The sequence below is a fragment of the Lithobates pipiens genome, unplaced genomic scaffold (genome assembly GCF_037356315.1).
Source record: "Lithobates pipiens isolate NorthernLeopardFrog02 unplaced genomic scaffold, aLitPip1_a1.2 Scaffold_16, whole genome shotgun sequence".
NCBI classification, from domain to species: Eukaryota; Metazoa; Chordata; class Amphibia; order Anura; family Ranidae; genus Lithobates; species Lithobates pipiens.
This window is the reverse complement of record NW_027507748.1, coordinates 165,753,151-165,773,988: the sequence shown is the minus strand read 5'-3', so window position 1 is coordinate 165,773,988 and position 20,838 is coordinate 165,753,151. Positions and strand designations below refer to the sequence as shown.

The following is a 20,838-nucleotide window of genomic DNA, read 5'->3' as shown; positions in this document are numbered from 1 at the left end:
ATTGTTTTAAAGAAAATACAGCACAGGATGAGCCCATGCAGTCCAAAAGGGCATATATTATTTTTATCTATTGGTGGCTTGGAGGGTATTACAAACCCCCACTCAGCAGACCTGAAATCCCAGGGAAGACCCGAGGAATTGATGTCTCTTTTAAGTGCAGCAGGGTAGTGGGAAAACCCAAGGTTGCCTGATTGAGGGATTGCAGCAAGCATTGTACCACCAATAATTAGACATGTGCATTTGTTTTCCCCTAATGCATTTTTGTCAGAATTTAGGGTATTTTCATTATCGTCTTAACAAATGAACGATAACAAACGTGCAGACTCCGAAAACCGAAAGATCCGACATAAACAAATGCATTATTTTCGCTTTCTTTGCGACAACAGTTCGATATAGATGGGAGATTCGACATGACGCTGACAATAGCGATCTGTGTCCATCGAACCTGTGGTTGAATGTGCCTAACCTTAGCTCTATTAGTTCAAGATTATTCTACATAGAGAGAAAAGATTTGACATAGAGAGAAAAGATTCAACATTATAGATTCAATCGCAAAAAAGGTCAAATGTGCCTAACCCTATTAGTCCAAGATTATTCGACATAGAGAGAAAGGATTTCACATGAAGATTCGACAAAGCAGTTGCCCGGGAGTGGACAAGGGTCAAATGCTCTGCCAATAGGCTATAGATGAATTTTAATGTTGGTTGCTAGTAATAATAATTAATAAATATAATTATTACTAGTGTCATACAACATTCTACTATAGCTTGTAGGCAATATATTCGACCGGAAATGTACGATTGCAGCATCGTACAGTTTAGCTGCTCCGTTGAATCTTCTTAGAACATTCGACAGACACCATAAGCCTTAAATGACAGAATTTTTGGAAGAATTCATTTTTTAACGAAACAAAATAAATAAAAACGAATTTAGGAAGTAACTAAATAAATTAAATTTTCGGACGAAAACCAAATTCCCCAACAAAATATTTCAGTGTGCACATGTCTAACAATAATTACCACTATGCACTATTATGTGTTCATGTTTTTTTTTTGTAAAAGAAACATCTAAAGTGTATCTGCATGATAAAGAAGGACCTTGAACAACATTTCACTTTCCAATAAATAGGTTTTTGGGTATGAGTCACGTCATTGTTTCCATGGCATATATAACGATAGATTGCATCATGCAGAATCTTCCAAGATCTTTCTCCATTATAAAAATCTATTTTTTATATGACATAGACATATACCCAAAAATGAAGTTTATAAGATGGTAGAATATTATTGGGTCTATGGTAGGGTTGCCACTTTTTCTTTAAGCCAAACCTGAACACTTTAGCGATGCACAGCAACAATGTTTGGTTTTAGTATGCACTATAGGATTGTAACAGACCTTGGACACTATTGGGTACTCCAAAGAGAATAGTAATGCTGGGCACATAGTGCCCCCTCTCCCTCCAGTCAAGCCCCCTTCCGAGACACATTCCTGTCTTAATAATGTGCCCGGGTTTCAGGTGGACTGAAACTCGGACACATGATTCAAAACCCGGATTGTGCGTGTGAATCCCAGACAAGTGGCAACCCTAGGTTTTCCAAAATAGTTTTTCAGCTGTGCTGCTGGTAATAGATCTGTGCTAAGTGAATTTAAAGCCAATATGCAAATCCACGATTCTCGTAAAAACAGTTTTAGGACTAAAAAACAAACTAGCAAGGGAAGTTGGAATAAATACCTCATGGAGTCACTTGTAGAAAAATTCTGAGATCTGCTTAAAATGGAGTTCAAAATTCCAAGCATCTCTTTTGCAACATCAGCATTTACTTCTCCAGCTAATAAGTCTTCCATGTGTGACAAATCTTTGCCTACAAAAGACAAATTCAGAATCTCTTCTATGGAACAAATTATTTAAAAAGCAATACATTCACATTTCATCTACATACTGTAAAAACGGAAGTTACTGACACAAAAACAAAGTAGACACAATGTAGAGTCAGCTGATATAAAAAGGTTGTGTAGGAAATTGCAAATGTACAAGATATTCTTATAGCAATTTCTCTCTGCTCTTTTGCTTTTTAGTACATCAGGCCTAAAGTGTGCATAATTTCAGCTCCGAAAAATGTTAGTACCATCCTTATACATAATTATAGTTCTTTTTTGTCTTTTGTCTTTTTGCCTCTTGTAACTAGTTGTCTCATGATTGTCTACCACTGAATGATTATTTTTCATGTTTTTTTTTTTACATGTTCGAAATAAACTAAAACAAACTAATTAAAAATTACAGAGCATGGCAGGGATGAATGCTTCACCGTTTGAACATAGCTTTATAAACTGTCTGGTAAGTTAAATGCTCACAAATACTATATTATGTGTTGTAACTGCTGCTGCGTAATAAAGCTACATAGCTGGAGTTATTGACATGGGAAATCATGAAAGCTGTTCAGTATGTGCTTTACAAAATGGATTTCAGATCTTGTTTTACAGTAAACAATGCAAAAAACAAAACAAACAGCATTTACTGTATGTCTGAAATACACTACATTCTTTTTCTATGCACCAACTTTACTACTTACTCAAACAGTATAATGCACTTATATAACCTAAATATAATATATTTCTTTTCACAATTATAACATAGTATAACTATTAACCCTTTGAGGACCATAAGATTACCCTCATCAATATAAAAATAATTAGATTTTTTTCCCTTTAAGAATTTATTTGAACAATAAATAAAACCATTTCCACACTTGTGTCATTTTTGGGGGAGGAATTATGACAACCATTTGTTGATAAGAACTAATATTTTGACTCAAACCAAAAAAAATAAGTATTTTAAGTTCTTAATCAAATGATACAGGCAATTAAAAACATGGGACAAATATGTCCCTTGGTCCTCAAAGGGTTAATCCCATTTCAAATGGGCATTGTCCATTCAATCACATTTTTTCTAAAAACAGATTCAGTTTGCATCAGTTTGGATCCATTAACGGCAACCTTCCATTTAGTTCTGTTCTGTTTACATCCGTTTTTCATCAGCTTCTCTTTTTTTAAATGAAATTAAAGTGCAGGCTTGTTTTGTTAAAAAAAATGAACCTTGACGAAAAGATGATGTAAATGGACGACATCAATTTAAATTTGTTTGCCCATAGGAAAGCCTTGCTGTTCATGTTGTATCTACTATTAACAGATGGATAAAAAAACAGAGCACCCAAGTGAAAGGGGCCAAAACCAGTTTTGAAATAGAATTTTTTTGTTCTTACCGTAAAAACCAGTTCTCTGCTTTCATTAGTGAACACAGCTTTGCTTTAGACAATCACTAACTGGGTATAGTCCCACCTACAAGAGTAGAACGCTAGTTGCTTACGGCTTCTGAACCTTCTGCAGGAACTTTCAGCCACCATCACATCATAGCAACTGAGCACTTGGCCACAGCTACTATCTTTGGCATTCTTCTCAACTGCAGCCCAGCAGTAACCTCACTGCGAGAAACCCTGGTTTGCTCCAATACATTTGCTCCAATACATTTATCATCAGTGCGATGAAGAGAGGGAGCAGGGTATGGGGCATGAGACGATGAGGGGCAGAAAGAACACTACTCATCACACCTGCAGCAATAAACTTGCCACCAGTTACAGCCTCTGCTGCAGTGACTGAAGACCACCACCAACCAGAGCCGAAGTGCTGAAGGCCTGTGAGGGGGCACTATAACTGTCTATCAGGCTGGCCAGTTATATGTGCCCTCCAGGACAAAAAAACTGCTAGATGCCCCAATGGGCCACTGCAGCTGAGCCCGCATGTGGCAAGAAACTGCATGTGCTCTGTGGTTGCAACTAGGGAGACTTCCAGAGTCTATATTATTTGGCCTGTCACCCAGACAGTGACTTGCATATAGTAAAACTGAAGAAACTTAGGATTTCCAGAAGGAAATTTCTATATCCTACTCTGAGACTCAGCAAGAGAGCAGAAAGTCGCACACCAATCATGTTAGATCACTTCCAACTTTAGTAAAGCCAGACACAGCACAGAACAGCCCTGCCTAGGATGGCCCCTTTCTAATGTTTTACTCACTACAGGCTTGATTCGGAGGGGTAGGGGGGAAGGTTTGACCATCAGCAGGGGCTGATCCCTGGTCTGTCTTTTGTTTTTTTAGTTACACCTAGTCTCCTGTGGGTAGCACCATACCTAGGTTATGATTATCTAAAGCAGAGCTGTGCCATCCAGTGAACAAAAAAATAATATTTATAGACTAGCTATTCTACTGTTACCTGTCTAATGATTAAAACAAAGAAATCGGACATGAAATTAGTATTTCAACCAAATAATAAACAATAATAAACACACTAGTATTGTTTTTTTGTTTTTTTTTTACTTTTAATAGAAAATATTACTATTTACCTAAATCTACTGATTGGTTTGTAGTGCCGGATGAAATGCTGAATTCAGGTAACGTTGTATGAAGCCCATTGGAACCAGTCCTTTTGGGATAAGTACTAGACTTTGTGCTCGATATTCTGTTAGATGATGTAGTAGATCCATTGTTGACAGTTGTTTTAGTGCTGCTGTTAATGATTATGGTAGTTTCACTGTTAATCGTTCTATTAGAATCAGTAGAGGTCATTGAAACAGATTCAGTATGCCATACTGTGGTGTTAGGTCCATTTTTATTAGTTGTAAAAGGTTGACTGTTAAAGGTTGTATGTGTAATATTATTAGTGGTTGTACTAGAACCACTGTTAATGGTAACAACAGCGTTGCTATAGCCTGTAGTCTTAAGTCCTGTGGTGGTGATCGCAGTGCTACCTTCTTTACAGGTAAATTTCAGTTTTTCAAAGCTGAGAAAAAAAACAGTGTAAAATTTAGGGAAATAGCATTTTTTTAGCAAACAGTATGCAAGATGAATACATTTTTTCCTTTGTACGTAAAATTTGAAAGCAGAACTGATGTTTGACTATAATAAACAACGAGTAGGCAGGCTTTTATTGCAGAAGAAAAATGCGCTGTAATAAAATACCCCTACCTGACCACTCCCTGGTGCTGCAAACTGAGCTTCGCATACACAGCTCAGCTTATAATGCTGGACAGTCTCTGAGTGCCAGGATGGCTAGCTACTGTACATGCACCCCCCCCCATCCCCGGCAGTATATGAAGAGGCCCAAAGACCAGCACGCAGAAGAAGATACACCTGCTTTAACTAGGGTTTGCATAGTCTTTGGGGTATGGGAACCAAAATATGGGGTTATTAAAATGGATCTCTCAATTTCTATGGAGTTGATTTACTAAAAATAAAGAGTGCAAAATCTGGTGCAGCCTTGCATGGTAGCCAGCTTCTAACTTCAACTTGATCAATTAAAGTATAACTAAGGGCTTTTTTCACATGGGCGGTCCGCCCAACGGACTACACTTTGTTCAGCGGGGGATTGGTTTGATGATCCCCACTGAGCAGGCAAATGACAGGTCCGTCTCTACTCACTTTGCAGAGAAGGACCTGTCAGAGTCCCGCTCTCCTCTCTCACTCTCCTCTATGGGGTGATCGAATGAAAACGAATAGCGTGTCCATTTTCAAGTCTGAAAAGCATCAGGTCCAGCAGGCATTTAAGGCCTCATGCACACGAGACGCAGGTGAAAACTCTTTAGACGCATTTAGCCGCGTTTAGGCGCATTTGCGTTTATAAGCGTTTATAAAGATAACATCATGTAGACCCTCCCCAAGCTCTCAAAGCATGTTTTTTTAACTATTTCTGCTATTTTGATCAGAGTGAGCAGCAGCAGCATAGAGAGCAGTTGTACACTTGCATTTGCCTCTCTTTCTGTGGTATATATTTTGAAATGGATCCCATATTGAATATATGTCAGGAAATACTCCTGATGTTGCTCTTGATGAGACAGCAACGTCGTCGCAGATTTCGTGAGAGGTCCAGAGTCAGAGCTCATCGATATTGGACCCATTCGTTGATGGGACAGCGAATGTCCGTTGGATATTTCACAAACATGTATGTGCAGCTGCGTACCTACCCCGACAAGTTTTTTAATTTTAGCCGGATGTCCATTGTCACATTTGATCTGCTCTTAGAAAAAGTACGACCTGGTCTGACATTCGTGGACACCAATATGAGAAACAGTGTGTCATCAGAGGAACGTCTGTTGGTAACGATCAGGTATGTGTATATATTTATAAAATATATTTATCTATAGATGTACAGATTAATTTTTTTCTCTGTCCTTTATTTAAAAAAAAATAATGTCTATTTATAGCAAATTATCCAATTTTTTAAAATATCTAAAATTTTCTTGTGGCAATTTTTAACATGTTTTCATTATTTCTAATATAAAACAATATTAAAATAGTTAATTATTTATTTTTTAATCTTAATATATGTTTTTATTAATTTTTTTTAGTTCAAATTGTTTTATTTAAAAGCAAATCTATGTTAATTAGATTTTTTATAATTGTTTTAAATTTATTTGGCCAATTTTTTAATATATTTTTATCGTGAAATATGTATTGATTAATATATTTTAATTCTTTGCTGCTGTATATGGTAGTATAATATTTTTTAATGCCTTATTAAAATATCCAGAATCCTAAACCTAACCATTCATCCTAACACTAACCACTAACCCTAACCCCTAACACTAACCCTACCCCTAACAGCTAACCCTATCCCTTACACTAACCCTAAACATCCCTAACCCTAATCCAACCCTTAGTCCTAAACAATAACCCTAACCCTAACGGATAACCACTTACCATAACACCCAATCCTAATGACCAAATTACATTGCCGCAGATGGTCACAGTTGACTTTGAGGCCATGTATCTCTGATGCAGAAAAGTGCATGACATGACATTGGGGTTCCTGCCAATAACTGGCCCCAAGATATCGGCCCCCAAAGTCAGGTCACAAAATGTCATTCTCTGATGCAGAAAAGTGCATGACATTTTGCGACCCGACTTTGGGGCCCCCTATCTCGGGGTCACTTGGTGATAGGAACCCCACATTTGGACATGTTGTAGTGCTAGATTCACAATGTCTGCATACCAAATTTGGGGTTCCTGGCAATAAGTGGCCCCAAGATATGGGCCCCCAAATTCGGGTCACAAAATGTAATTCTCAGATCATATTTCTGAGTTTTCAGGTCCAAAAAATTGGGTTCCTTTAAAAACGCATTTATAAACGCAAACGTGGCTAAACGCGGGTGCCGCGTTTAGCGTCTGAAATGTGGACATTTTTGCGTCTGAACCCATTTTTTTGCTTCTGGAAAAACGAGGTTAAACGCAACTGCATAAAAACTGCAAAAAACGAGACTGTGTGCATGGACACATAGGATAACATTGAATGAGTTCAGGGGCAGTTGAAAAAAGTGTCCAACTGCATCTGAACACGCGTTTAACTGCGTCTCGTGTGCATGAGGCCTTATTTAGTTTTGAGTTAATAGTGTGTTTACCTATAGTCAGTACTCCCATTAAGATCTGTATACAGCGCTATCAGACCAAATCTAAACATAGTTTCAAAGGCTTTCAGAAAGCTCATCAATGCATCAAACATTTTATAAATTCTTAAGCCAACAGGGTGAAAGGAAAAATATAACAGATTTCTCCATCCATGCTATACAGCATGGATGGATCAGGCTCTGGTGCTGTTCAGCAGACACAATTTTCTGCCTGGATTCTGGCTGCTTTTTTAAATTTTCAATTGAAGGATGTTGGCTGAAAGGGGCCACCTACACAGCAAATTTTGGCTGGTTCATCATGCTTATGATGATTATAGAGTACTGCTTGGACCTTGAAGAAGGGGGTACATTGACAACACTCAATTGTTTTTGTGTCTGGTTCATCAGGAACCAAATGAAATTCGCTCAGTGTATCACCAGCTTTGCTAAAACTCATTCAGACTGGTGTTCATGAGCTGACATTAACTAAAACCTGAGAAAATTATGAACTCTACCATTTCTTACCTCTTTTTGAAAATGCTACTTCTGGACTGCCCCTGGCTTCAGTACTTTGAGACATACCCCGAACAAGCATGCAGATCAAGAGTGCCAAAGAGTGGACTATTAACTTGCATACTTGTGCCAAGTCAGGAAGTTAGGATATAACAAAGCCACTGAACCACCACGACAGCCAGGCGGTTCAGTTAAGCAGTGCCCATTTGTATTAGTCTGCTGCAGGAGAATCAATTATATATTTTTTTGTATTTAATCATAAATCCATGCAAATTTCTTGGTAGATGCCTTAGTTACCTTAAAAATAAAAGTTTTGTGCCATTTCACATACATGATCAGATATACTAAGATTGAGAATTTGCAGCCAAAAGTTTATGTGCATCTGATTTCTACATTGTCATTTATATAAACAATAATAAATAGTTATATTTTATGCTGTCTAACAAAGCTAATTTGTTTGTTAAATGATCTGCAAATTGCAGAGAAAAAAATCTGTAAAAGTGTCAAGAGACTCACCATGTAGAAGACTGTCTGCAAGCCTCATCACAGCAGCAGTATTCTAAAAATGAAATATTAAACATTAAGGCAACACTTGTCTACAGCCATAAAGCTATTTAGGATTATTTGGTAGAACATGAAGATTTGTATAACCCATAGACACCCTATTTTTTCCATCATCAGATTATAGCAACCTGATATCTGATATTGTACACTGTACTGGACTTTGCATCTTCTCAAATAAGCCTGGGAGTTTTAATTTTATCCTACCTGTGCCTAAATGTAATTGGCCTACAAGTAAATATGTAGTAATGAATATATTCAGGGGTTTGGACACTAAAGGTTGCTACAGATAATAGAGAATGTTTGCCCCATCTGGTCATGCAGTTTCATAAGTCCGTAGGCCTTCCATAATGCCCAAGTCTGCATGGAGGAGAACACATTGACTGGGATGGGTTTTCCTGTCGGAGGCTTTTTTCAGCCAGAATTTAACTCCATACAGGGACCTTTGGCAGTTAACAGCATCTTTGGCACAGGTCCTGGATGTAAAGGTACTGGTGCTTGAGGATGTGGCTAGGTCAGCAGGGGCTGCTACCTGCCTGTGTTCTCCATCTCAAGTCCCCCTCCTTCAGTCTCCAATGTAAGCCAACCCTCCCCAACCCCATCAGCCTCAGTTCAGACCATAGAAAATCCATAGAACCCTGCTCAGCCCTTATGTCTCTTCCTCTGCCTCGCCATGCTGGAATCAGGGGGCTCCAGATGTGAAAGGTGCTTTAGGATGTGAAGGGAGAAGGTCCTAATGTAAAGAGGGCTTCAGATGTGAATAGTAGGTTCCAGATGTGAATGAGATTTTCAGATGTGATGTAAAAGGGGATAACCTGATGTGAAAGGGGGCTCCAGATATGAATGGAGCTTTTGGATATGAAGGGGGACTCTGATGTGCAGGGCTGAACCTTGATGTTAAGGATCTAGGGTCTAGGTGTGAATGGATGTGAAAAGGGGGCTCTGATAGGGGGCTCCTCATTTTCACAATCGGTTTCTAACCACCAAGGCTTCTGACCAAAATGTTCCTTGCCTCAGCAGTTACTGACTGACTATTTTATGAAGATCTATAGGGTATGCTAAATAGCATATGTAAAGGAAGAGTTGTATTTGTTAAATAATTGTGTTAAGTGTCCTTTTTGTTTGGTATTTCACCATGTCCCCTTTTAGCCCTTATCACTGTTAGTGCAATCTGGCCAAATCCACCATCTGGCATCAGAGCATCAGACTATTTTTTATTTGGTGGGGGGGTCAGTGGGGCGGGTAGTAGGATGTGTAGAATAGGGTCATGTTGGGAGGTACGTAGAGAGGGGAGGCAAGAGTGGGGGGGATAGGTCTAGGAGGAGGGAAGGTGGTGGAATAACTGCAGCTATTCTCTGACAAAGAAAGCCATGATCATATCTGATTACAATTGCTTCCTGTGAGCCATGGTTGTTCTCGCAAGAGCTCCACCATGTTCTATAGCTTTAAACTACACTACAGATGCTTCTTATAGGAATTTTCCTGTCTGTACAACATTTGTTTGCAATAACATTCATTTGGCATGCCTGACAAGCCTAGTGTTTGCAGGCATCTTACAGATTTTTAATGAAAACACCTAGCGATATACAGTATACCAATAACCTGTCATCTTGTTTCACTTGCTCTTGTGTCTACAGGCCACAAAATACTCTATATTTTCAAAAGTATTGGGACACCTGCTTTTACACGCACATGACCTTTAATAGCATCCCAGTCTTAGTCTGTAGGGTTCGATATTGAGTTGGCCCACCCTTTGCAGTTATAACAGCTTTAACTCTACCAGGAAGACTGTCCATAAGGTTTAGGAGTGTGTCTATGGGAATGTTTGACCATTCTTCCAGAAGTGCATTTGTGAGGTTAGGCACTGATGTTGGATGAGAAGGTTTGGCTAACAAATGCACTTCTGGAAGAATGGTCAAACATTCCCATAGACACACACCTAAACCTTGTGGACAGCCTTTCTGGAAGAGTTAAAGCTGTTATAACTTCAAAGGGTGGGCCAACTCAATATCGAACCCTATGTAGTAAGACTGGGATGCTATTAAAGGTCATGTGTGTATAAGGTATCTGCTCTAATTTATCTCAAAGGTGTTCTATCGGGTTGAGGTCAGAACTCTGTTCAGGCCAGTCAAGTTCCTCCACCCCAAACTCGCTCATCCACACTATATTGCCAAAAGTAATGGGCCACCCCTCCAAATCATATGGTGGAGATGGGATTATGCTGTGGGTTTCTTTTTTAGGGGTTGAGCTTGGCCCCTTAGTTCCAGTGAAGGGAACTCTTAATGGACCTTACCATGTCTTTATGGACCTTGCTTTGTGTACTGGTGCACAGTCATGTTGGAACAGGAAGGGGCCATGCCAAACTGTTCCCACAAAGTTGGGAGCATGAAATAGTCCAACATGTCTTGATATGCTGACACCTTAAGTGTGCCCTTCACTGGAACAAAGGGGCCAAGCACAACCCCTGAAAAATAACCTCACACCATAATCCCCCCTCCGCCAAATGATTTGGACCAGTGCACAAAGCAAGGTCCATAAAGACATGGATGAGCGAGTTTGGGATGGAGGACCTTGACGTCCCTGCACTGAGTTCTGACCTCAACCCGATAGAACATGGGATGAATTAGAGTGGAGACTGCAAGCCAGGCCTTCTCATCCACATTAGTGCCTGACCTCACAAATGCGCATTCCCATAGACACACTCCTAAGCCTTGTGTACAGCCTTCCCAGAAGAGTTAAAGCTATTATAGCTGCAAAGGGTGGGCAAACTCAATATTGATCCCTACAGACTAAGACTATAATGCCATTAAAGTTAATGTGCGTATAAAGGCAGGTGTCCCAATACTTTTGGTAATATAGTGTATGTAAAGTGATTAGGCTGAATATTTAACAGATCTCAGAAGGAAAACGGATACCTACCAATAATATAGGTTGCATTTATGGATAGGTTGAGGTTTTTGTCAAGTTCCAATAAACAAATGGTAGTAGAAGTGTCATTGATTAAGATACTGCATCCACCTTGGCTGGAAGACAAAGAGAAGCAAGATAATCCGTTTTAAAATAATATAAAAATAAATACGTTAGCTTGAGAGGAATTAAAAAAAAATACAGTGGCACATGCTAAACTTTTCCATTCAGTGTCTCAAATCTCTGTTCAGAGTGCAGACAATTGTCTTATCTCATACAGGACAGAACTCCCTACATTGCTCTACCATCAACATAGAAAAAAATGAGGCCGAAGCACGTATGTAGTAGGCAAAGGACCTGGCAAAAACTGCAGGTAAATCGGTTTTCAATTTGCAATTTAGATGTGGTGGTAAATCACTCACAAGGGCACCTTTCACTCCACGTTATGGAAAGTATACCTAAACTGGCCCATGTACTGACGGTGAAGTGAAAACTGCTCAGTTAGTGGACTCACACAAAAGAGATGCAAAAAACACAAATTAATGCAGCTCTGTATTCCATAATAAATCATTACCTGTATTCTTAAATACTACTAATGTAAGTGAGAGGGCTGACATTATTGATCTCATGCTACTCCTTCACCATCTAATCAATAGGCTAGGAACAGGGTGAGAGCCTCAGCATATACAGTAACTTAAAGCAGTAGTAAAGTCTTAAAAAAAATAAAGTAAATGGCATAATGTGGTAGTAAGCACTGCATACTATCTCATTATGACAGCTGCGTGCTATCACCGTTGACAAGGCTTCCATCTTCACCCAGTCTTCCTTCTGGGTTTGGGGGCTTTGGCAGAGCCGTGATAATGTCACTCCTATGTATACACACAGGGGTCACGATTGCGACACATTACTCTGGATTTATGGCACATTCAGTTTGCCCTGACTTCAGAGCAAAGTGTGCATGCGTTGGTGACTTCACTGGCTGAAGAAATTGTGAAAATCTCTTAAACGGTGCATGTTTAGGAGATATTCTTTTTACCTACAGGTAAGCTTTATTATAAGCTTATTTGAAGGTACAAGTCACCAAGTAGTGTTTACTACCACTTTAATGGTTACTTAAAAAGTGCTGTAACAGGACTGTGGTGCATAGAAGGGATGCATAGTAGGGATGGGCGTATGGTTCGGCCCGATCATAAGTTCAGCCAAATTTTCATTGTTCAGGTCATTCGACCATTTGTTCGCCCCCCCCCCCAGAACTGACCACAATGCTTTGTGGTGCTGAACAGTGCATTGCAATCCCTGATTGGCTGAAGCAGTGAAAGCTTCAGCCATTTAGGGCACAGAGCACAGTCATGATTGGACACTGTAAACATGACTTTATCCAATTATGGCTTATTCCCGCCCCACAGTAAAAAAGTATTCTTTCAATGGCAGCCATTTTCAGTGTGATTTCAGCGTGGAAAGAGATAGAACAGGGCTCTGTTCAGTGCTATTATTTAGTGTGTTATACTGTGCTATTTTGCTTCAATTGTCAGTGAAGAATATTAGTTTAGTGTCAGTCTAGGGATAGTGTGAGTGTAGTGAGGAGGACCATCATTCAGCTTTGCATAGTGTGCAGCTAGAGTAGGGACAGCTCAGATAGTTTCACTGTAGTGTAGTGAGACTGTGTCATTCATACATACATTAGTGTAGAGTAAGGACAGCTCAGATAGTTTCAGTGTAGTGAGACCGTGTCTGTAATCTTTACATTAGTGTATAGCTAGAGTAGGGACAGTTCAGATAGTGTCAGTGTAGTGACGGTTTAACACCATCTATTTGATTGCGTTACTGCCAGTTTAACGCCATTTACTTGTGTGTGCGTTACTGCCAGTTTAGCGCCATATAGTTTTGTGTGCGTTACTGCCAGTTTAACACCACATACTTTTGTGTGCCTTACTGCCAGTTTAACGCCATATAATTCTGTGCGTCACTGTATGTTCCACACATTATATTGCAGTATATTATAGTGTATCCGTGGAGTGTGTCTGTGTAGTGAGTACTCAACTTAAAGTGCACCAAACACCTGTTTACATTGATTACAGTGCATCTACGTACAGATTTCAACTACTTCTTTACATTTGCTTATGAGCACCTTCCCCTCCCTCCCAATAATGTCTGGGAGGACAACAAGGAGAGGCAGACGTTCCCTTGGCACTGTATGCGGGCCAGCAACAAATGTGTCCTCAGGCAGGGCATAATTTCCTCCGTTTAGTGAGTTTTCCCGTGCTATCCAGCCTCAGCATGCAGAAGAGGTGGTGGACTGGTTTACTAAACCTTCTTCATCCTCTGTCATGCAAGCAGTTGCCAGAGTGGATAAACCTGCCTCTTTGTCCTCATCTATTCCTGTCATAGCCCCAACATCAGCCATTGAAGAGTCAGCTTAGTTATTTGACCACAATGTCAGCCACTTGCTCCTTGATGATGCCCAGCCACTACTGGAATCAGATGTTGGTTCTGAGGTTGAGGATGACAGGAACATGAGCCTAGAGAGAGGGAGGAACACTGGTAGACAAATTGGCCTTCATGTTCCCAAACTGCAGCGTATTGCCAAGTTGTCTCCAGTGGTAATGATGAAGATGGAGGAGATGGAGATGAAGATGATGATGATAACATCACTGATGCAACTTGGGTGCCAGATAGAGCAGATGAGGAAACTGAAGGTGAGACGGCACAACCCCAAGGAGGCCGACATCAAAAAAGAGTAGAGAGCAACCACCCTATTCCATCACATTCCGCAGCTGTTATCTCCTGGCACACTCCACAAAGCTCAGCTGTCTGGGCCTTTTCAGCAAATCTGCAGCAGATCACACTGTTGTTATCTGCAAACTGTGTCGCAGGCACATCAAACGTGGCAAAAACACCAACCATTTGGGTACCACATGCTTAACAAGGCATTTAATGTCCAACCACTCAGCCCCTTGGCAAGAGCACCTAAAAGCCACACAAAAGGGGCACAAATCTGTCCCTCCTCCTCCTCTTCCTCCTTCGGTCTGCCCCTGCAATACCAAGTCATTACCTCTTAGCAGCCTCCACTGACAGGGATGATGGTATAGCACAGGGTGTCCCAGGTCCTAGCAGCACATCTGCCAGCAGCACACCACCAGCTGTAGACTGTAGCTGGCAAATTTCTCTGCGCATCTGCTGCAGCAGAAAAGAAAATACAGTCCCTGCCACCCACATGCCCAGCGTCTGAATGCAAGCCTGTCAAAGCTGTTGGCTCTCCAAATTCTGCCTTTTTAGCCTGATGGATTCTACCCCCTTCTGTGAATTTGCAGAATGTGCTGTACCACAATGGCAGTTTCCCAGTTGCTCTTATTTTTCACGTAAAGCACTGACTCCCAGAGGAGTGGCTGATTTAATTGGACTTACCATTACCTCCTTCACCTCATATGCGTCTAGGGGTTTCCTGAGGTTGATGGCCCAAGAACTGTAGAGACTGACGACAGATCCACTTGAAGGGATTTTTATTTGCAAAAACTAGTTAACAACACAGTCTCTCAACATAGGATCAGAGGGTTTAGGTGAAAAGTCCAGGTACTCTTAAAGTTAAATTCAGTAGGAAACAGTCTCTCACTTTGAGTAAATCCATAGAATAGCCATTCACAACTGGATCCTCACCCTAATTGGATAGTCCTTCTCTCACCAGTCCTAGCAACCAACAGGGTGTTTGAGTCAGGAATAAGTCTCTACCACAGACTTTGCTATAAAACACAAGAGGGAAACTTGGAAGCTTGTAGAACACTCGTGTGGTACCAGTATCTTGCAGCCGGTCTGGCGATAGAGCACAAAAAAGGGATTTGCTTAGGTCCTTCAGCTTTTCCAGGCTCTTGTTGAAAAGCCAACCCTTGCATGGCCTTCTCCCAAAGAGTCCTCCCCTGGATAACTTCAAAGTTGCTTGGCCTCTCCACTAGCCGAGATGGCACCAGACCACCTCCAAATCCTCCCCTCAGTTTCCTAGTCTTGGGATAGCCAGCTCCGAGACATAAAGTCAGGTGGATCCGCACCCCAGACTATGGAAGTCCTGGGGGCTGGTCAGGAGGACCAGGACCATGCAGTCAGAACATGCTTCTGGACGGAACCTCCGAAACACGTGACGTCCGCACCTTAAGTACTCCCTCCCAGAAAGCACAGCAAGAGACACACTCCCACTGGGCTGGTTCCGAAAGAGAGCAACCTTAATGCACCTAACTAGACTGTGTTTCATGCCTGCCAAAAGTGACAGCGCCCCCCCATGGCCAGGCAGAACACCCTGCAGTCCAGTCAGACTGATGCTGAAGTCAAAATTTAGAACAATTAGACCAAACCAAACTGCGGTTTTGAGAGTAACATCAAATTGCAAAACATATAGCACGTGCCCCTCAGGAGCCAGCGCTACACATGTAAGGCCGTTCCATCTCTCTACTATCACATGGAAGAGAATGTTTTGGCATCGTTCTGCAAGGCAGTCAGCCGTAAAATCCACCTTACTGCTGACAGCTTCACAGCACACTGGGTAATGCTGCTTGCAACTCAAAAGGATGCAGGACAGGGCTCAGTGCTGCAGTTTGTTGTGCCCCCACGTCTCCATACAGCTGGTGGTGATAATGCCAGACCTGTGAGCTCTACCCCCTCCTCCGCCACCTCCATACCCTCCTCTGCAGAATTGTCCTATGAACATCATGTACCCCCTAATCGTTCAAAGGGCTATTCCCAGAGTCAGGCTAAAAGGTGCTATGCAGTGCTTCAGCTGGTGTGTTTAGGGGACAGGAACCCCACCGGAGCAAATATTCTTGAAGCTCTGAAGGGACAGGCCCAAAGATGGTTCACATCACACCAGCTGGAGCCAGGAATGTTGGTGTCGGATAATGGCTCAAACCTTCTGTCCGCCCTTAGACATGGAAAGTTGACACATGTGCCATGTCCAGGGCTGGACTGGGACAAAAATTTGGCCCTGGACTTCATCCAGACCGGCCCATTTTAATTTTGCAAACATGCAAAAAACAGTATATAAACTGTATGCAATTGCGCAAAAAAAGCCCCTAGAGAGCCCCCTTACATTAGGGTCCCCAGAGAGCCCCTCCTTACATCTGGGTCCCCAGAGAGCTCCTCGCTTATATCAGTGTCCCCAGAGAGCCTCCCCTTACATCAGGGTCCCAATATAGCCTTCCCCTTACATCAGGGTCCCCAGAGAGCCCCACTTACATCAGAATCCCCAGAGATCATCCGCCTTACATCAGGGTCCCTAGAGAGCCAACCCCTTACATCCGGGTCCCCACAGAGCCCCCCCTTACATCCGGGTCCACAGAGAGCCCCTCCTTACATCAGGGTCACCAGAAAGAGGGCAGGTAGTGGGCCGGGACCCTGTGGTTGGGGACTCCTGGACTGACTAGGGGCTATGGGCCCCAGATTCTGGGCTATAACCCCAAAAGTCCCCCCCAGCGATGCCACTGGCTGTCACTGAAACCGGCCCACTGAGCCATCGGCCCACCGGGAAACTCCCTATAGTCCCTATGGCCAGTACATGCCTGGCCATGCCTGGCACATGTCCTCAATTTGGTGGTGCAGCATTTCCTAAGTATGTACCCAGGGCTGCAAGATGTACTAAACCAGGCCAGAAGAGTCTGTAGCCATTTCAGGTGGTCATACACAGCCATTGCTCGGTTGGCTGAAATTCAGTGGGAATTCCACCTGCCCATAAATTGCCTTATTTGTGACATGCCCACCAGGTGGATCTCAACTTTGGGAATGCTTCAGCGGCTATACATGTAGAAGAGGGCCGTCAATGAGTACCTGTGCCAGTACGACATGACGACAGGCTCATGCCACCTCAGCTTTTTTTCCCACGCCAATGGCTGATCATTAAGGATGCATGCACAGTATTGTCACCATTTGAGGAGGCCACAAGGATGGTGAGCCATGACAGTGTATGCATCAGTGACACAATCCCTGTTGTGTTCCTGCTGGAGCAGACTCTGCGTGGCATTATGGACAGGGCACTGGAGGCAGAACTGCAGGAGGAAGAGGAGGACTTCCTTTCCTCACAAGGCCCACTTTATCCAGACACCATCATCCCTATGTCACAGAACACACAAGAGGAGAGAGGGGAGGAGGGTGAGGAGGATTCTGGCACATTTATAGGCTTCGAAGAAGAGGAAGACATGCGTCAATCTGTAAGCGATGGCTTTCCAACCCCAGGACCCTTGGGAGTAGTACGTGGCTGGGAGGAGGAAGCTCCAGATGCTGTCATCCTGAGTGTCTCCGAGGAGTCTGCTTCTCAAGCCTCAGCAAATTTGAGTCTCATGGGCAACCTCATGCTTCAAAGTCTGCGAAAGGACCCAAGAATACATGGCATAAAGGAGAAGAATGATTACTGGTTGGCAACCCTCCTTGACCACCGTTATAAGGGGAAGGTCTCAGAACTCATCCCATCTCCACAGAGAGTGCAGAAGATAAAATATCTTGAGGACATGTTAAAGAACATTTTTTTGAACATTTTTCCTGACTCCAGTAAGTTACAGTGTTATGGAAAACATAGTTTTGAGTCTTCTGTTGGTCAAGAGAGGAGCATTGGAGAAGGCGTCCAGCTAAGTGAGGCATTTGGAAATAATTTTAGTCCTCGCCACTCAGGACTGTCAGCTTCCACATCCCATTGACAGCATCTACATCACATGGTGGACGATTACCTCGGGGGCCAAAACAGAGGTGGGAGCTTTTCAGCTGACGATCCACTGACTTACTGGGTCATGAGAATAGACCACTGGCCAGAACTTGCCCAGTATCCTATTGAGTTATTGGGCTGCCCTGCATCCAGCGTGCTTTCAGAACAGGCATTCAGTGCTGCAGGAGGTTTCATTACTGATCATAGAACATGTCTGTCCACAGACTCCGTGGACTGTTTGACTTTTATAAAAATGAATCAGTCCTGGATTACCAGCTATGAAGCCTTGATGCCGATGTCACTGATTACATTTTTTTGGGATGTGGAATCTCTACAGGACTTTGAGGCTGCCTAGCTTTGAGGGTATTCAATCATTTCATGTGGAAGAATGTTTTTGGTATAGGTTTCATAGGCACAATTAACACCCAAAGACCAATTTTTCAGCACCTGTTTGACAGGTGCATATCATTGCATTTTTTTACAGCAAGGCCAATTCTTGCTTTCATCCAGAGTACCTCTATAGGGTTACAGTGGGAAGGTGTCCCCCGACACCCAAAGAGTCATTTTTCTGCACCTGTTTGACAGGTGCATATCTTTTGCAATTTTTTACAGCAAGGCCAATTCTTGCTTTCATCAAGATTACCTCTATAGGGTTATGGTGGGAAGGCGCCCTTGCCACTCACAGAGTAATTTTTCTGCACCTGTTTGACAGGTGCATAACATTGCAATTTTTTACAGCAAGGCCAATTCTTGCTTTCATCAAGAGTACCTCTATAGAGTTATGGTGGGAAGGCGCCATTGTGGTCTTATCATACACGCTGGCTCCCCAGCTGTTGCTGAGCAAAATAAAGGCAGCTTGCAGGGAAAATGTCTTTTCTTTTTGGCTTTATAAATGCAATTATTGCTGCAGCAGATTCTAGACCTTGTACAGATCTGCCACTTTACAGGTAGACTAAGGGGACCCCCCGGGCATTATATTGGAAGGAATTTTTCAATTTTTATACTTTCCCTTTAAAAATCAAAAACTCACTACTCATTCAACTTTATTTTTATTGATACATGTCCCCCAGGGCAGGGTCCGGACCCCTATAACCATTGTATGCCCAATTACTTGCATATAAGCCTTCAAAATTGGCACTTTTGTATTTTGACTTCAGGTCCCATAGAGTTTAATGGGGTTCATTATTCGGGTCCGAACTTTCACAGCGTTTGAAAGTTCTGGTGCGAACCGCACAGGGGTCAGTTCAGCCCATCCCTAGTGCATAGCAGGGCTGTGTAAAGCTTAGGACTGAATAGATTGAAATGCTAATCCTTTAGCAGATAAAACAACTTGTTTATATTCATTTTAGATGTCTGCATGGAATTCAGCTTCAACGTAAATTCACTTTCTTGAGTGGTGAAATACTCAGGAAAACACATAGGTCAGAACATGCACTTCAACCCAAAAAAAAAGATAAAAGCCCTTTTATATCTGTTGAAATATGAAGCAAGCTGGGACGGACTGACAGCTAGGACTAACAGTTGGCTTTTGTCTGTACGGCCCTAGTTAATATCTCTCAGCAATGCTTAACTGAACAGAATCACAGCCAATACTAACCTACAGCTGAATTGATTAAGAGAGTAGCATCTTTACCTGGGGCCTTGGTGTGGAGGTTGGTCAAAAAAATGCCCAACCTCCTCCCTATTGCTAACCGTCTACTCAGCAGTGTGAACCCCCTTCTTCCCTCCAGCTGCCACTAGCTAAAAACAGAGATACTTGTTGCTTGTGTGTATTGCTGAAAAAGAAAGTTAGCAAGCCTCACCAATGAACAAAGAGAAGAGAATGTACACTGGGTTGTAGGACCTGTGATTTAGGTGAACCTCTCTCTCTGTTGCAAGTACTGGAACCCATACTTGTTGTTAGGACCAGCAAAAAAATGCAGCATATAAATAAGCTTTGGCATAAGCTGGATATAGACATTAGAGGGTAAAAACAACCAGATTGGGAGATTGTATAATGTTTACAGTCAAACGTTTGTGTACATGTAGATCTCGGTGATGTGATTGTTATCTTCATCTATCTGGCTCTATTCAAATTGTAATACTTCCCTTCAGGCTCTCCTCCACATAATGACAATTTCTTTATCACAAGTAGCCTTTACCTCATTAACACCACACATTTGTAAGGCTATGGCAAAAATATTCTGCTAAAGTAAATCTGTACTTTTTAAAAAAAATTTTAATAGAGCTGGGGGGTTAGCTTTTCTGTCAGGTTTTTATTTGTGTTTGATAAGATATTCCATCACTAAGATAAGGAATGGAGGAAATTATTTTCAACAAAAACACATATGAATAAATCACACTGTTAACAAAGTAAGTAAAGGTGGCCATGATGACAACAGGACTTTTTCGCTGTGAGAATGCACTGATCAGCAATTGCAGCTGATTGGCTATAGCTGCTGACTGAAAAAAAAGCTGGACAAACATTACTTGGAAGGGGACTTTGTAGGCACCAATCACCATAACAAAAGTATATAAAAAGTAAAAAAATATTTATATAAACATAGGTTAAAAACATTGAGCAGAAATATAAATCAACACATTCAATATCTGAGAATAACCACACATTTGGATCTCTTAATCTGTCACAGGGGCAACAGAGCCCAATGGTAACCCCTACACGTTTCAACTCATAGAGTCTTCTTCAGGGGATTCTAGTGGACAGAAACAGTAGTGGATTAAAAATCAACAAAGGATTAAACATCTTTTACCCA

At 41.8% G+C, this 20,838-nt stretch overlaps 1 protein-coding gene across 6 annotated transcripts in view; it reads right to left on the bottom strand.

The window, feature by feature from the left end:
• Positions 1-20,838, bottom strand: part of ADGRG2 (adhesion G protein-coupled receptor G2) — a 204,558-nt gene that overhangs the window by 25,056 nt on the left and 158,664 nt on the right. For all 6 annotated transcript variants that reach the window (XM_077480746.1, XM_077480745.1, XM_077480748.1 and 3 more), the window contains 4 exons: positions 11,425-11,528; positions 8,461-8,503; positions 4,396-4,832; positions 1,733-1,862 (listed from right to left, as the gene is read on the bottom strand). In XM_077480746.1, the coding sequence (XP_077336872.1) occupies positions 1,733-1,862; positions 4,396-4,832; positions 8,461-8,503; positions 11,425-11,528 (714 nt within the window). The remainder of the gene's footprint in view (positions 1-1,732; positions 1,863-4,395; positions 4,833-8,460; positions 8,504-11,424; positions 11,529-20,838) is intronic.